General features: G+C 35.3%; 1 protein-coding gene across 1 annotated transcript; it reads left to right on the top strand.

Moving 5' to 3' along the window:
* Window positions 1–12,962: 12,962 nt before the first annotated feature.
* On the top strand, window positions 12,963–17,059 carry LOC145115280 (kinesin-like protein KIN-13B). Its single transcript, XM_079051550.1, has 10 exons — window positions 12,963–13,412; window positions 13,744–13,941; window positions 14,023–14,319; window positions 14,440–14,599; window positions 14,682–14,841; window positions 14,928–15,230; window positions 15,320–15,538; window positions 15,618–15,975; window positions 16,069–16,134; window positions 16,714–17,059. The coding sequence occupies exons 1-10, from the start codon at window positions 13,236–13,238 to the stop codon at window positions 16,894–16,896; spliced, it is 2,121 nt and encodes a 706-aa protein (XP_078907676.1). The 5' UTR covers window positions 12,963–13,235; the 3' UTR covers window positions 16,897–17,059.
* The last annotated feature ends 215 nt before the right edge of the window (window positions 17,060–17,274 follow it).

The raw sequence follows: 17,274 nt of genomic DNA, 5'->3' as shown, positions 1-17,274 counted from the left end.
TTTCGCCACTGGTGAGAATGTCTCATCATAGTCAACTCCCGGAGTTTGAGTAAAGCCCTTCGCAACCAGTCGCGCCTTATAAGTGTGTACTTTCCTATCCATGTCGGTCTTCTTCTTGAAGATCCATTTGCACCCGACTGTCTTACGACCCGGTACATTGTCAACCAAGTTTCAAACTTGATTGTCATACATGGACTGAATCTCACTGTCCATAGCCTCTTTCCATTTAGCAGACTCGGGGACTGCCATGGCTTCCTTATAAATGTTAGGTTCATCCAGATTTACCAGTGTGATATCACTGATAAATGTATCACCTTCAGTAGTAATATGGAAACCATAAAACTCAGGTGTATTTCTAACTCTAATGGAACGCCTTAGAGGTACGGACTCGTCAATTGGATCAACATGAGTTTCCTCCTCAGGTTGATTGCTAGTGTTTGAGGTTCATTCACCACTTGACTCTTGAAGTTCTTCAAGGTCAATTTGCCTCCCACTGTCTCCTTGGCCTATGAGCTCTCTCTCACGAAATACTCATCTCCTCGCAACGAAGACAACATTGTCACTCGGTCTGTAGAAGAGATATCCAAAGGATTTTTATGGGTAGCCGATGAAAATACACCGCTCAGTACGAGGTTCGAGCTTGTCGTAAGTCTCACGTCTCACGAAAGCCTCGCAACCCCAAACCTTGATGTGTGCTAATGAGGGAACCTTCCCTGTCCACATCTCGTGAGGTGTTTTGGCAACCTTCTTAGTTGGGACTAGATTAAGGATATGGGTGACAGTCTCTAAGGCATACCTCCAAAATGAGATAGGTAACGAAGCTCGACTCATCATGGAACGAACCATGTCCAAAAAGGTTCGATTGCGCCTCTCAGCCACACCATTAAGTTGTGGTGTCCTAGGTGGCGTCAATTGTGAAATAATCCCACATTCCTTAAGATAGTCTAGGAACTCGATACTAAGATACTCGCCACCCCGATCGGATCAAAGCATCTTTATCTTCCTGCCCAGCTGATTCTCCACTTCTTGCTTAAACTCTTTGAATTTCTCAAAGGTTTCTGACTTATGCTTGATTAAGTAGACATAGTCATATCTACTGTAATCATCAGTAAAAGTCACATAGAAGCGGTTAGCATCCCTTGTGGCGGTTTTGAAGGGCCCACACACATCGATATGTATGAGATCCAACAAACCTTCACCCCTTTAACAAGTACCAGTGAAGGGTGACTTGGTCATCTTTCTAAGTAAGCAAGATTCGCAAGTGTCATCCGTCCTTAAGTCGAATGACTCCAAAACTCCAGCCTTTTAGAGTTGGCCTATGCGCTTCTTGCTGACATGTCCAAGACGACAATGCCACAAGCATGCCTTATCCAATTCATTGGAAGAATCAATGTGCAACACATTATTTCCTAACTTGTCTACAACCATCACAATTTCATATACACAATTACAAGGTAATGCTTTAAAATAAAAAACACCATTATAAAAAACATTAATAGCACCAATTTCATTATCAAATGAAAAACTAAAACCTTGTTTGTACAAACCATGAAAGGAAATAACATTTCTCGCCATTTCAGACGAGTAGCAACAGTTATTCAAATCTAATTCTAACCCACTACTCATCAAAAAAGAATAAACTCCAATCTTGGTGACAGTTGAAACCTTCCTATTCCCCATGATCAAGTTTATCTTTCCGTGCTCCACATCCTTACTTCTTTTTAGTCCTTGCAAATCAGAACAAATTTTAATTCCACAACCTGTATCAAGGACCCAAGAACAAGAATGTGATGAGTTATTAGATAGAATAGTATAAATACCTGCATGGGTGGGTTTAACCTTCCCGTCTTTAACATCTTGCAAGTATTTGGGGCAGCTTCGCTTCCAGTGCCCTTTATCATGACAGTAGAAACACTCTGCTTCCTTAGGAATGGAAGAGGGAGCAACAGAACCAGCTTTGGTCCCACTTGAAGAGGATCCATCAAGAGACTTTCCCTTGCGGCTCTTAGAGGGAGCCTTCCTCTTCTTCCCCTTTCCTTGTCCAATTGCCAGAACAGGGGTGGTGGTAGGAGTAGTAACAACCAATTTACCTTTGAGAGTACTTTCAGCAGTCCTCAAAAGTGCTTGAAGTTTTCTATGTGTTCTCCTACTTGTTCATATGATAGGTCATGTGGAACTGATCATAACATGGAGGTAAGGAGTGTAGAATGATATCTATAGCTAGCTCCTCATCGAAGTTCACATTCAATTTTAGCAAACGGTCCACAAACCTTTGCATTTGCTGTAAGTGGTCCGTAATGGGTTCACCATCCTTCATCTTAGTTGTTATCATGGAATAGATGTGAAAGGACCCCTTTCTTGACTTTCATATTTCTGAAAGACCCAAACTTTCATATTTGACAATACAGTTATTCCAAAACATGCTACATGCATATTTATAAAATAATATTTTTACATTGAAAAAGTCATTACAAAAGATTGGATACAACCCGACTATGTTTTAAGATTTTACATAACTACCCAAGATATTGTAATTTTATACAAACATAAACTGAAGTACAAAAGTACTATTACAAACTATTCTAAGCCTTTCAACAGTATATGACTACACTGGTTACTTATCTCCTGCAAATTTGTTAAACATTGAGAGGGGTAAGCGATAACGCTTAGTGAGTTCAATAATAGATACAATATAACGTTATGCCATATATATACCAATATGGCAGAAGCAAATAGGAGCAAGGAACAACATGGCATAATGTGATAAGCTTTTCCTAACAATCATTGATTTGATTCAAAGATATACAATCATTGAGACATAACAATTTCCATACTTGATATACATCAATAACGCTTTGGCCCAAATGGCACAGAAGACATACAACTTCGGATTAACCTTTTGGTAGATTTCAGGCTTACAGCCCTGTCTAACCTTCTGTCAATGCCATAGAATAGAAATCATTCTCTTACGGAGACATGTTCTACATGGCCAGAGGCTACATACCAGTACCAATATGAATCTAAGTCCTTTCACTGATCACATGGTCAAAGGTATTTTTTCCAGGAATATCATTTTGCTAGAATATCCAGGCTTTAAGCCTTATCTTAGTATACTACTGAAGCCAAAGTGATGCCTATATCATACACTTCATGGTCAACGGTTCATACCAATACCCAAGTGATGCATATGTCATACACTTCAAGTCAGAGGTACAGTCTTGCTATAAAAATAGCGGAAACAACAACTCGAGATGATAACATGGAAAATCACATAGCACATATAACACATAACATACAATTGTTCCTATATATTAAACTCACCTTGAATTAACCAGGGGTCAAAATAATAATTTGGGCAGCACTTCGGCTCTAAATATGACTTTCGTCGTTGAAAACCGGGCCCTGCGAAGGTAGAGCTTCGAAACCGAAAAGATAAATTTTCCGGGTCTCCGGGCACTTCGGGGCGTGTTTCGGGCTTTGAAAATAATCCCGGGGCTTCGGGGGATATCAAAATAATGAAAATATAGAAAATGGGGGGTGAAATGGTCATTTTCTCATTTTCCCCGGGTAGTCTCACAAGGCTCCTATTTATAGGAGGGGAAATCCGAAGGTCGGACGAGAAGGGACACGCGGAAGCGAGGGGTTCGGACACGCGACATCAGGAGGCGAAGGAATGCATGCGAGGCTCGGACCAGCTGGCATCGGACAGGTGGCTTCTACACGCGTCGGACCTGCGAGACCTCGGTTCGGACGGCTGGAAGCTTCTTAGTGGACCGAACTTCGGTCCAATGGGGAGAGAGGTGACGACTTCGGACCAATCAGAGGGTGCCACGCGAGGCTGCGGTCCAATCAGAAGATGCCACGTGGATCAACACTATTCATGCGAAAATTAAATGAAAAATGTGCCCAATCTTGTAAAATCCATAACTTTCTCATACGGGCTCCGTTTTTGACGTTCTTTATATGAACGCGTAGAGAAAATTATGCTCTACAACTTTCGTTTAGACTTCGTCGGAAAATTTGGACTTTATTTTTATATTATTATTTTTAACAGACCGGGACTGGTAAATCCGTTAAAAATTCATAACTTCTTCATCCGACGTCCGTTTTCGTCAGACTTTTTACCGTTGTACTACTAATGACGAGACCTTCGATTCTCGTTTAGGTTGTGTCGGCTAAAAATCACTCGATCTAAAATTCGAGTTTTTAGCTGTCTATTGCTAAGCTGAAACTTAGAAAAATCATAACTTCCTCATACAAAGTCAGATTTTGGCGTTCTTTTTATCAAAATTCTCGGTTTAATGAATACTACGACTTTCATTTAGATCACTAAGGCTAAAAATTAGTTTATCAAAAACTCACTTTTTACGTCATTCGGCACCGTGCCGGTTTTATCGCGGATCTTCGATTGGTCATAACTTCTTCGTTATAACTCGGATTTCGATGAGGTTTTCGCCTATATGTTTCTAACGAGATTATCTACAACTTTCAAATAATAAAATTTTACTTATTTCAAATTTTATATTTTCGCTAAATTTCACTATTTGGCTTTTAATTTGAATCTCATAAGACTTCCAATAATTTATGAGTGATTCTAAACATAGTTTTACTTCATTTCTAGTAAAAAATATCTGTTAGAACTCAACACTCAATTTCACATAATATTTTTAACTTTTCAAATTACATAACACGATTTCAAAACGTGTATGTTACAAGATGATTTCATACCTCTCTTGACGAGCAATCTGATGGTATATTTCCATCAGGTCCCGGTGCATCTCAAAAGGGTATAAGTCCTCATAGGACTTTTGGAGTTCAACTATCATGGTGGCCAACATGATACAAGACACCTTGGTGGCATCCTTCTCATGAGTCCTAAACTCAGCGATATCCCCAGGAATAGTAGAAGACTCATCGATTTCCTTAAGCTCCTTGTCAATGATATATTCCTTGTCCTCATAGCAAGTGACCATCCTGATGTTCCTAATCCAGTCATTGAAATTAGTGCCATCAAATATGACTCTCCCACACAAGTTCATGAGAGAGAAGGAGCTAGCAGGGTTTGAGCTAGAAGCAGTGTTGGAAGACATCTGAAAAGAAAGAAAGACAAAGTTTAGATTAGATAAGAGTCCTTAATATAACACCCAGATGAAATATTAAGGCTAGGACCCAACACAATATTTTACAATTTGGAAGAGGGATGTCGTAATCCAACTTGCAAAATATTTGAAGGTAGGTAAATGACGATTTACCAATTTCCACCATGAAAAAACGAAATAGATTATTAAGTTTTAATTGGATTGAAATTCCTAGATTCCTTTGAGATTCATTGAACTTTTCAATGACATGTTTAAATCTCGATTATGCCCTTCAAGTTTGTGACTGGGATACCGAAGATCACAAACAAGGTGTGAATAACCATGAAAATTAACTTGGTACACTTGATGTCATTTATCACCTAATCGATGTGCCAGTTAACCACACACGCTCCACTGATCTATGACAAACACCAAGCTACCCATTTGCCACCCTTACTAGTCCATGTTAGTGTGTCGGTTAACCACACACGCTCCACTAACGACTTGGCAAGGTGCAAAGTGCAACTTCATGAATTAGCATCAAATTCACATTTTTCCTAAAGTAACTAAGATTGAGAATTTAATAAAAGTTTAGTTACTTTATAATTATCATTATACTTTTAACGAGAATTAATGTCCTATCCTACCCGTTCGGCTAACGACCCTCCACCAGTCAAGGAAGCGGTGGATGAGAGTGGACACCCATTAAACTGCCATTTTATAGGCAGTATCCTTATACCCCCCTTATAGACCAACTTTGTGAATGAGGCCTACTAACGGTAAGACTGACTTGTCTTATACATATATATAATTATTAAACTTATAATATTATAATAGTATAAGGGTTGAATTTTAAACTTTTAAAATTCTAGGGTTTGGAATTAAAGTATTCATAAGTGTGACTTTACAAATTCCAAAACTTGAGGACAAGTTTTGACACTATTCAAAACTTTTCATTTTCTTAACTTATGAGTTTAATGACTTTTAAGGAAAAGACTTTTGGTTTTCCATAACTTGAGGACAAGTTATGGAGTCCATTAAAACCACTAAGATCGTTAATTTAATTAACACAATAATCAAAAATTCATACATGATCTAGTTAAACTCATAAGCACAATATAATTCATATCATCAATCTTCAAGAAATTAGCCTAATCATATAAACTAATACAAATCTTGAAATTATGACAATTATCTTTTAATTGGACAAGCATGATCATTACCTTATGAAAAAAAATAGATTTCATGGTTCAAAAAACAGTTTGGGGGTAATGATCCTAATCCAATTTCTGGCCAAAACTCGAAAATATGCACACTGGACCACCAACTCGGCGAGTACATGAACTAGACTCGTCGAGTTGGTCAATTTCTGAGTGGACCCGTCGAGTTACCCAGTGGACTCGGCGAGTTCACCTGTCAAAATGCATAAATTCGATTTTTCCAACTTTGAAAACCAATAAAACATCGAGTATAATAGAAAACAATCCTAGGCTTTGATACCACTGATGGGTTTTGAGAACTATAACAACCTTAAGGTGCACATACAACCCTAAATGCTTTGGATCTATGTTTTCTCTAATTATACATGCAATTTGATTTTCCAAAGCATTATCCTAACTAGCATACAAAACATGGGTATCTGTATAACAAAAACTAGTTAGATGACATACCTTTTCTTGTAGCTTGATTCCTTGGACCTTTAAGAGCCTAGCACCCCAAATGTGATGCCTCAAATACTTCACACACCACCACCAACAATGGAAGACTTGAGAGAGGATTACTTGCACTCAAAATTCGGCTATGCTCTTCCAAAGAATACTAGTGGCCGATTTCATGTGCTAAAGGGGTTCTTATATAGTGTGGCAAGGATTAGGGTTACATCCATGTAAACCCTAATGTGCATGACCTTTCATCTTACTTAGGCTCCATGGACTATCCATGGACTACCATGTTGGTTTAGCCCAACCTAAATAACCATAGGCCCACACTATAAGAATCATTGATTTACCAAATCAACCCCTTACATTTAATTAGTCTCTTTTGATCACTAAATTAATTCCAAGTTAAATTTTTATCAATACTAATTAAATAATATGATTTCATATTAATGTATTAGAACTTATAATATATTAATTGATGAGTTTTCGGATGTGCAAAAGTTGGCTAAAGTGGCACACCAACCTTCCCCATATAGAGCTCCAAATGAAATTCCGAAAATGCCTCAGCAGGAACCCACGTAGGCCGCGTGGGTATCTTACGCGGGCCGCATAAAAGTGACGGGGAGTTGGCCTTCTTCAGATGTTGGGTCTCCACAACTTAACCCATTTGCCCAGCTTGAGCCCAATCAACTTCTAGCCCATTTTTCTTCAAGATTTCTTCATTTTAAGCCCAATTAGCTTTTTCTAAACGATCCATAGCTTCCGTAATCGCCCAATCATCAATATTCGCATACTCAAAAATTCTCCCGCATCTCGCAAATTTAAAGTTTATTTCTTCCAAGCCTTCAAATAATTGACAAGCCCACTCCATGCATCATCTCCATAGCCATCAAGCCCAAAATCCTTGTTGTCCTCCAAGTTCAATTGCTTCCTAAAGATCCCGCTCCGCTAGTCTCCTTAAAATCTGCAACTATAATCACGAAACTAGAAAGTACCTGAAAGTGGTCATAAAATAACAAAAAGGAAAATATGCATGAAAATTAACTAAAATAAACTATAAAAAGAAGTAAATAAGATACTGAACATCCGATCCATATCAGATCCAAATCCTCTTCTTTAGGAGTTATCAAAGTGCTACAAAATTCCATATATGTGAAGATAGCTCAAGAACCCTAAATCTTTAAGTCGACTTGATACAAGATACTGAACATCGAGATGAAGAAACTGATTTGAAGAAATCGACAAGTGGGTGATTTATGATTGTGCAGGTTTTTTCAGGAACCATTTTCGGAAAGCTCGATTTTCCAAGTTTTCAAAACCATCAAATGAAGATTATCTCATGAGGTATGTAATGGTGGACTGATTATGGCGATGGTCGGTTGTATGAAGATCACAGGTTTGATTTGAGGTTCGATGGTGGGTTTAATTATTGGTTTGATTTCCATTTTCGATTGCGGGTCTGCTATGGTGGCGTGATTAAGAAATTCCAAAATCATATCCCGAAAAAATGAGAGATAAATAAGTAGATCTGCAACCTATAGATCTCTCCGACACCACCAAAAACCACGACGGGTTTTGCACAAATGAAAGAAGAGACGAAGGGAGAGAGGTGTTCACATTCCAACCTCAAAGAGAATGCCAAAATGGGGTGGTGGGGTGAGGTCACTGAGGTTGGGGTAGGGGGTGGGTGGGAGTGAGCCCATTTCCTTTTTAAAATTATAAATAATAATAAATAATATTAAATTAATTGGAAAATAAATATATAAAGGTAGTATAGTCATTTCAGGTATGCCTTGGACTAAAACCGCAACAAAATTGCCTTTTAGGGATGAAATGTGCAAGTTTAAACCAAACGTGGTACGATCCGAGTTAATGTTTGAAAATAAGGACTAAATATGTCTTTTGACACCTACACGAATGACGATTTATGTAATTTACTCTTAGGCTGGTGGATGTCATACCACACTCACTACACTTTTTAAATGTCACGTCATTTTTTACCATACCCCACGAAACTAGTGAGTGTCATACCACACCGACCATAGTACACATGTTTATGCATGAAGTACAAAATTTGAAGAAATACATTTTTTCGAGTGTGGCAAATCCATAACACATACCACTTTTACCGCATTTCTTTTTTACCCATCGGTGCGGTGTTTAGCACATACCGCAATATACCGCAGTAAGAGGCGCACCACATAGCCTTAACGTTAAGACCTTAGTTTTAGACACAATTGATTGATAAATGTTCAAAAATTTCAATATTTGCCCGTGCTTAAAGGTATTTGCCAAATTCAATCCGTGAGTACCTTGCAGTTTGTTTTTATGAGTCTCGACTAATGTGAGTTGAATCATCCTTTGCGGTTGATTTTGGAAATTATCATATGATTATATTTATAAATCTTTGGTTAAATAGTCTAGTATTTTGATTCGATGACAACTAATACTAAATAATATGCCATTCTTTTTGTTACCATTGGACTTCATTACCGATTTTAGTAGGGATAATGACTTATAAGGTAATATATTTTTCGATTTGTACATATCTGGTCACTGAGTTTTTTTCATCTATATTTACCCCTTCAACTTGTTAAACTTACACATTCAGTCCTTATGACCGGCTACTACATGTTAGTCGGTAAAAATGACTTAATAGGGTAATATATTTCTTACGTTGTACACATTTACTCCTTAATATTTTTGTACACATTTAGTCCTTAATATTTTTTTGTTGCAAAATAAGTCATTTTTGTTTTTGTACTTATTCAGTACTTATGAATGATTTATTTAAGTTTTTCTCATGACATCTTACATGAGACAATCATTAATGAGGTGTTCGAGGCTTTTGATGCTTATGTCAATCGCAATCTCGACTATTTTGTTGCTTAGGTCATGTGTTCTGAACGTCATAACTTCTTCATACGACCTCAAATTTTAACGATTTTTATATCCATGCGTTTGTAGTTTAGTCTACTACAACTTTCGTTTAGATTACTTCTGTTAAAAGTATTTTAGTTTGTGATCATTATATCCATACGTTTTTTATGAATGCATGTATGAATGTTTTTTTATAAAATTGTAAGTAAAGTTATATTACATTTTAACGGGAGTAATCTAAACGAATGTTGTAGTAGACTCAAAAAATGAACACGTGGATATAAAGATCGTTAAAATTTGATATCGTATGAAGAAGTTACGACGTTCAGAACACAAGACCTAGACCAAACCACAAGACCTACACAATCAAGCAGTCGAGATCGCGATGAATATAAGCATCAACAGCCCCAAACACCTCATCAGTGATTGTTCCACGTAAGATGTCGTGAGAAAAACCAAAATAAATCATTTATAAGTACTGAATGAGTACAGTAACAAAAAAACTTATTTTGAAACAAAAAAATATTAAGGACTAAATGTGTACAAAAACATTAAGAACTAAATGCGTACAAAATGAAAAATATATTACCATATTAAACCATTTTTCCCGACTAACCTGGAGTAATCGGTCATAAGGACTGAATGTGTACACTTTAACAAGTTGAAGGGGTAAATGTGGACGAAAAAAAAACTCAGTGACCAAATATGTACAAATCGAAAAATATATTACCATTTTAAGTCATTATACATTTTAATATTCTTGTTCAATTTTGAATTAGTGTTTTGTTTTGGTATTTACTATTACTCTAACCTAAATGTATTTCACTAATTTGATAAAATATAGTACAAGAAAAACATTAAGCAAAACCATTGTTTCCATTCACTTAGGTGGTGTTTGTTTTTTGCCCGCATATCTTCTTAGCGTCTTCTGTCTGCGCGACGCAGACCACGCGCAGACATTAGTCTTCGCAGACTGTTTGTTTTTTTGAAGACTGCAGACCTAAAAATGTCTGCGCGCCATCTTCTTGGCGCAGATGTGGACCCAAATCTTCTAACATCTTCAGACATCTTCTAGCTTAAAAAAAAACACATATATCTTGATTTTTTTTTTTAGTTTTTTGAGTTTATATTTATTCAAACTTTATTAATGATAAACAAATTGAAAAAAAAAGTTACAATACTTAAAAAAAAATCGACGACACAAATATGATATTTTTCACAAATTTATAAATAAAAATTTATTAGAATAATGGTCATTGAAGTTGTTTATACAAATATGAAAAAAAAATCATAATATATTCTTATATTTTTTGTGCCAAATTTTATAAAATATTATGTAATACAATATCGTCAATTTCTTAGAAAAATATTTATGGTACAATTTTAATTGACTTAATTGAAAAAATCAAAGTTTATTTCCATCAATTTATGTATCAAATTCTTTGATTCACAATTACAATGTTTAAGTATAACTTTGCGACCAAAATTGTTGGTTTTTATCAAATATATACGTTAATTTGTACCATTTTTATTTTCACTTTTTATACAATAATACATAAAAGTTGATATAGATTTGTTAATTATTTATAATAAAGTCATAAAAATATTAAAAAATCACTTTGTAGTTAGAACAATCAGTTTATTTAGATTTTAGCTTATTTTAATAGCTTGCAAATGTTAAAAAAACAAACAGTCTTATTTTTTCAGACTGCAGACGTTTGGTCCACCTCTTCTGCTGCAGAGGTCTACAGATGTGGTCCGCAGACTGCAGCCATTTTGCCTCAGTAAAAACAAACAACACCTTAGTGAGTTAGCGTATGATTAAAATAGTTTTTTTTATTACAAAATTGATAGTTAAAGTTTGAAGAGCAAGAAAAACATAGTGAACCAAACAAGATTCTACTTTCAATTTGTATCGGACCTTTAGATATTATGTAAAAGAAAACGGGCAAGTTTGAAGAAAGTTGAAAAAACTTAAAAAATTAAATTTGTTGACAGTGGGATTTGAACCCACGCCCTTTCGGACCAGAACCTTAAATTTGTGTCAACTTTGTTTTATTTTAGAGCATTATATAATATAAACTATTGTTATTAAGGAAAAATTGATTTTGTTGAGAGTAGAACGTGTTGGGTTGAATCGACCCGTTGGTGTCTATTTGGTACTTTAATATGCTAGTATATATTTAAATATGATAATAAAGAACTATATTATCACAATAGTTATATGTTTTCTTTATATAAAATGATTTAAAAGATTTTGAGTATATGTATACATTTTAGTTGACTTTCAAGTCGTTGGGTTCATCCAAACAGTTGCCTCTATAGCGTTTTTTTTTCAACCATTGCGTTTGATTAAAAGTTTACAACATTGTGTGAGTATACATACATAAATACATATTTAATCCATACAACTATAATAATGATAAATACATTTGTTTAACATTACAAAATTGAAATGTAATAAGTTATTTGGTATTTATATGTCATTAAGTGGTTAGTTTAAGAAATAATTTGTCGTGGTTAGTTTGGTATACGATTTGTTGGCATGAGCCCGTTTTTGCATCGATTTGGTGACAAATGTTTATGGATTAGTAATTCATCCTCAATTAAATCAATTATTGGATTATGTTGTGTTTTGGGTAAATTGTAATAACAATCAACATTTTCGTGTTTTTAGGTTAGGCAACCAACATTTTACAGTTATTTAACGACTTTAATCATAATGAAGAATAAGTGTAACGACAACATCAACATAACCCAAAAATCCTAGTATAATGGGAAAGAGGGAGGTAGAAGTCAATAATCAAGTCCACATACAAGAAAGAGGGATTGCATCAGTTTGATAACCTCCGGTGTGCCCACAATGAAAACATGTAAAATGAAGCAAAAACAAAGGAACATTAAATCCTTACAATAAGATATAAACATGGGTACTTCGTAAAGAAGCGTACGTATCTCTGAACCCGAAGTCTAAAGAGGGACACTCGTATACCTACAAAGGGAAAAAACAACAAAATCTGCAACAAGATGTCGATAAGACTGGAGAGAGAAATGAAAAAAGAGAATCGAAACGATAGAGTATAGGTTTTTAAATATTCATTTTATAATTTTGTTAATAAAATATATTATTTTATACATACAATTTGTCGTTTTTTTGAAGTTTAACATTGCTAATGTAATAGCTTTAGCTTTTATTTTTATTTTAAAGTTTAACATTGTTTATGTGTGAATGATGAGAGATTTTGTTTTCATTACGAAAATGACGGTTTTGCCCTCGCCCTACCCCACCCCCACCCGACCACTAAATAATTCTCCCCGCCCCTGTTTTCAAAATCGATAAAAGTTTCAAAATCAAAAAAGCCCCCTTCAACACTCAAACACAACTCTCCACACACCAATCTCAATCCCAACAACCATTCCATCTCCATTACACCTTCAATCAGCTTGCTGATTGCGATTCTCAAAGATCTAATTTGTCCTCCTTGTTTTGGTACTTTGATAGCAATTCCTGATTTTACTGCTTGCCGGCCGGCCGGCGCTTTTGTCTCCGTGTTATTGTATTTCACTACAAAGATTCAGTTCACGAACCCTAATCGGACAGTGCTGCTGCAGATTTTACATGAACACAGGTGGAAGAGTAGCGATGCAGAGATCTGGTTCCAACGGAGGACATCAACATCAGCGTCAATACTCATCCTCAGATAACTTCATCGACACTAATTTCAACAATAAATGGCTTCAATCAGCTGGACTACATCATCTGTACTCCTCTAACCCCAACCTACCTCCACTCCAGGTATCTTCAACTACCTCACAAGCTCTCTTTCAATCATTTTCGAAATATTTAGAGAGCTGTAGCATTTCAGCAAATATGATTGGTATTCAAGCGTTGTTTTCTACAGTTATTGGTATTTGATTTCACTGCATTATGTTTATCGCTCATTTATGTTTTCACCAATCGATCTCTTTATAGTCTGTAGATGAATGGTTTGTAAAGTAATGATACTCGTTATATAAATGTAATTTGATTGAGGTTTCATTACAAGTTCTAGCTGTCTGAACGAGAAGCAACTGATTTTGGAATTTGGATTACTTTTTTTTTTTGACAAGTTTAAAATTGGGTGCAGGATTTTGGGTTTTATGGGAATAATGATGTTGAGGGTTCAAGGATAAACAGGAATTCACAGAGGAATGCAGATGTTTTAACTCCTGGTTCTCGTTCATCAAGCTTTACAAAGTATGGTGGTGTGGAACAAGTGTCACCCAATGAGTTTAGCCCTGGGTTGCTTGATCTTCATTCCTTAGACACTGAGCTGTTAACAGACGTCTGTCCCCACTTCAACTTTACTTCTAATAATCATGCATTTTGAAAATACACCATTAAAATTAGTATTCTGTATCTGCAGGTTCATAGTGAAAACAACTTGAATTTGCTCAATCAACCTCTATATGCTGAAGGTCTTGATGATGTCAATGCTTATTCCTTAACCAACAAATTTGCTAATATTTCTTGTGGTCCAATTGAGAACAACAATCTTAAGAGCTCTTTAGCAGATAAAGAGAAGGCCAACAATGTTGCTAAGATTAAAGTTGTGGTACGCAAGAGACCACTTAACAAAAAGGAACTTGCAAAAAGAGAGGAAGACATCATCACCATAAACCCTAATTCTAGTTCTCTCACTGTTCATGAATCAAAAGTCAAGGTAAGCTGAAAGCTCCATATGAAGGTCAACTGTAACATATTACATACCTTTTTTCTTACTTTCTTTATTATTTATAGTTCAATTTAACATAATGGAGACTCAAATCTATCGCCTTTGCAGGTAGACTTGACTGAATATGTTGAGAAACATGGATTTGTTTTTGATGCTGTTATGAATGAAGGTGTTACAAATGATGAAATATACTCTGAAACTGTGGAACCCATTGTCCCAATTATTTTTCAGAAAACAAAAGCAACCTGCTTTGCTTATGGGCAAACAGGTAGTGATGATTGTTATTATTCAAAACATATTTTCAAGATCTTACATAATCAATAAATCAAATCTTTTACTTTTTTATACAGGTAGTGGAAAGACCTATACAATGCAACCGCTACCCCTCAAAGCTTCACAAGATATCTTCAGACTAATGCACCACACTTACAGAAACCAAGGGTTTCAGTTGTTTGTCAGCTTCTTTGAAATTTATGGAGGGAAAGTTTTCGATCTTCTTAATGACAGAAAGTGAGTTTCAACTTTCAATCATTTTATACTAAAGTCAAAACGTTTATTTCCTTTAGAAACTGATTGAGTATTACTTTACATTACAGGAAGCTTTGTATGAGGGAGGATGGAAAACAACAAGTTTGCATAGTGGGGTTGCAGGAATACATGGTATCACATGTGGAAACAGTGAAGGAGTTAATTGAGAGAGGAAATGCCACAAGGAGCACTGGTACAACAGGGGCAAATGAGGAATCTTCTAGATCACATGCTATTCTTCAACTTGCTGTAAAAAGATCGATCGATGGCAATGAATCCAAGCCTCCAAGATTAGTTGGAAAACTATCTTTCATTGATCTTGCTGGAAGTGAAAGAGGAGCAGACACCACTGATAATGATAAACAAACAAGGTTACTTGATGAACTCTTTTAATTCGTTAAAAAAAGCTCAAATTCAAGAAATAGCATGTGTTGATGAATCTTGATCATTGATATTGCAGAATGGAAGGTGCAGAAATCAATAAAAGTTTACTCGCTTTAAAGGAATGTATCAGAGCACTTGATAACGACCATGGCCATATTCCCTTCAGAGGGAGTAAACTCACTGAAGTTCTCAGAGATTCCTTCGTTGGAAACTCGCGAACTGTTATGATCTCATGCATTTCACCAAATTCTGGATCTTGCGAACACACTCTAAACACATTGCGATATGCAGACAGGTGAGAAAATCGATTATTGTTCTTAGTTTTTCAAGAGCGTACAAAAAACCCTAATTGATTCGATTTGTGACGAAATTAGGGTTAAGAGTCTATCGAAAGGTAATAGTTCGAGGAAGGATTTATCGTCTTCAACATTTAATCTTCGGAATTCAATCGCGTTGCCTGTATCGCGTTCTGAAGATGTTAAAATCGAGAGATTGCCATATGAAACGAACAGATTTGGGTGGCCGAAACAACAGGAACATGTTTCTGTTGCGAGATCGGTGACTTATTTACCTTCGTCGGAGAATTACAGAAGTGATTTTGGTAATACAGATGAAGAAATTATGGAAGATGATTTTGATTATTCGATTGAGAAGACTGATGCTCAGATGAAACCTATCGTTGAAGAAGCCATTAATGCTCATGCAACTGACGAACTTAATGCGCTTTTGGAGGTAACTTTTGGATTTGGTTGCTTTTTGGATGTCGTTATAACGCAATGATCGTTTTTTTATTATTTTTGTGGGAAAATTTTGATTTATTTTTAGGAAGAGGAGAATCTCGTGAGTGCTCATAGGAAACAAGTGGAGGAGACTATGGACATCGTTAAGGAGGTAAAACCTTTTTCTTTTATTTTGTCATTTATAAATGGTTTTTAAAAAAATATATGAGAAAATAAAACTTGTTTGGAAATCTACCTAAGTACTTTGAATTTTTTATTATTGGGACATTGTACTTTGAAGTTTAAAATAGTGTTTTTGACGTAAAAACCGATAAAATTTGATAAACTTAAGGACTTTCATGTCAAATTTGAAAAACTTACTTAGGGTAAAAACAAAGATTTGAAAACTTAAGGGTTTTGTTTGCAAATTTGAAAAACATACTTAGGATAAAAACATAAAAGATTTGTTTCAACTTTCAAGGGAAAAAATGAAAAATACTTTGGCAAACTTTGGGCATCAACAAACAAAAAATCGTCAAAGGGACAAAACCGACAACATTTGATAAACATAAGGACTTTAATATCAAAAGCCATTTAACATATGTAAGTTTTGTATGTGTATGATATTGCTATAATTGGTAGATTTTTCAAAGATGTAATATGAAGAAATGAAAATAGGATGCTATAATAAACAAACCAAGGAAAATACATTGCTATTTCTTATATTCAACCCTGTGATAATTGTATACAGGAAATGAACTTGTTGGTTGAAGTGGACCAACCAGGGAATCAACTTGATGAATATATTTCAAAATTAAATATAATTCTTTCACAAAAAGCAGCCGGGATTCAGCAACTACAGACACAATTACGTGATTTTCAAAAACATTTGGAACAATACAATGTTCTATCGTCTGCTTCGGGTGGCAACTGATATTATAGAGATACAAAAAGGTGAGTCATTTGTTTCTATCTTGTTCGTGTTAAAAGATTGTTTTTCTTTATATTTAATGTGGGCTTGGGTTGGGGTGTGAATCATGTACGATTTGTAACTTGTGATAATTTATACAAAATCAAAATGCCGTTTTGATTTGGAATTACCAAAAGCTATTATTTTCTCGTTCTCTAATCCATATAAAAAAGATGACGACTGTTAGAATGATAATTCTTCAATGTTTTAATGTTTCTATTTTCTAATGAATAATCAACATGGTAGATTTGGGTATTAGATTGTATCGTATTAGTAAATTATGAGTTTTAAAAATCCGCTAAATAAATATCTTGGTAAACGGAACTAATTGAAAACGAATAT

Source organism: Lactuca virosa, chromosome 5, assembly GCF_052849685.1.
Source record: "Lactuca virosa cultivar CGN04683 chromosome 5, Lactuca_virosa_CGN04683_v6, whole genome shotgun sequence".
Classification (NCBI taxonomy): Eukaryota; Viridiplantae; Streptophyta; class Magnoliopsida; order Asterales; family Asteraceae; genus Lactuca; species Lactuca virosa.
Note: the sequence above shows the minus strand (reverse complement) of the source record. Positions and strands in the feature narration are given on the sequence as shown.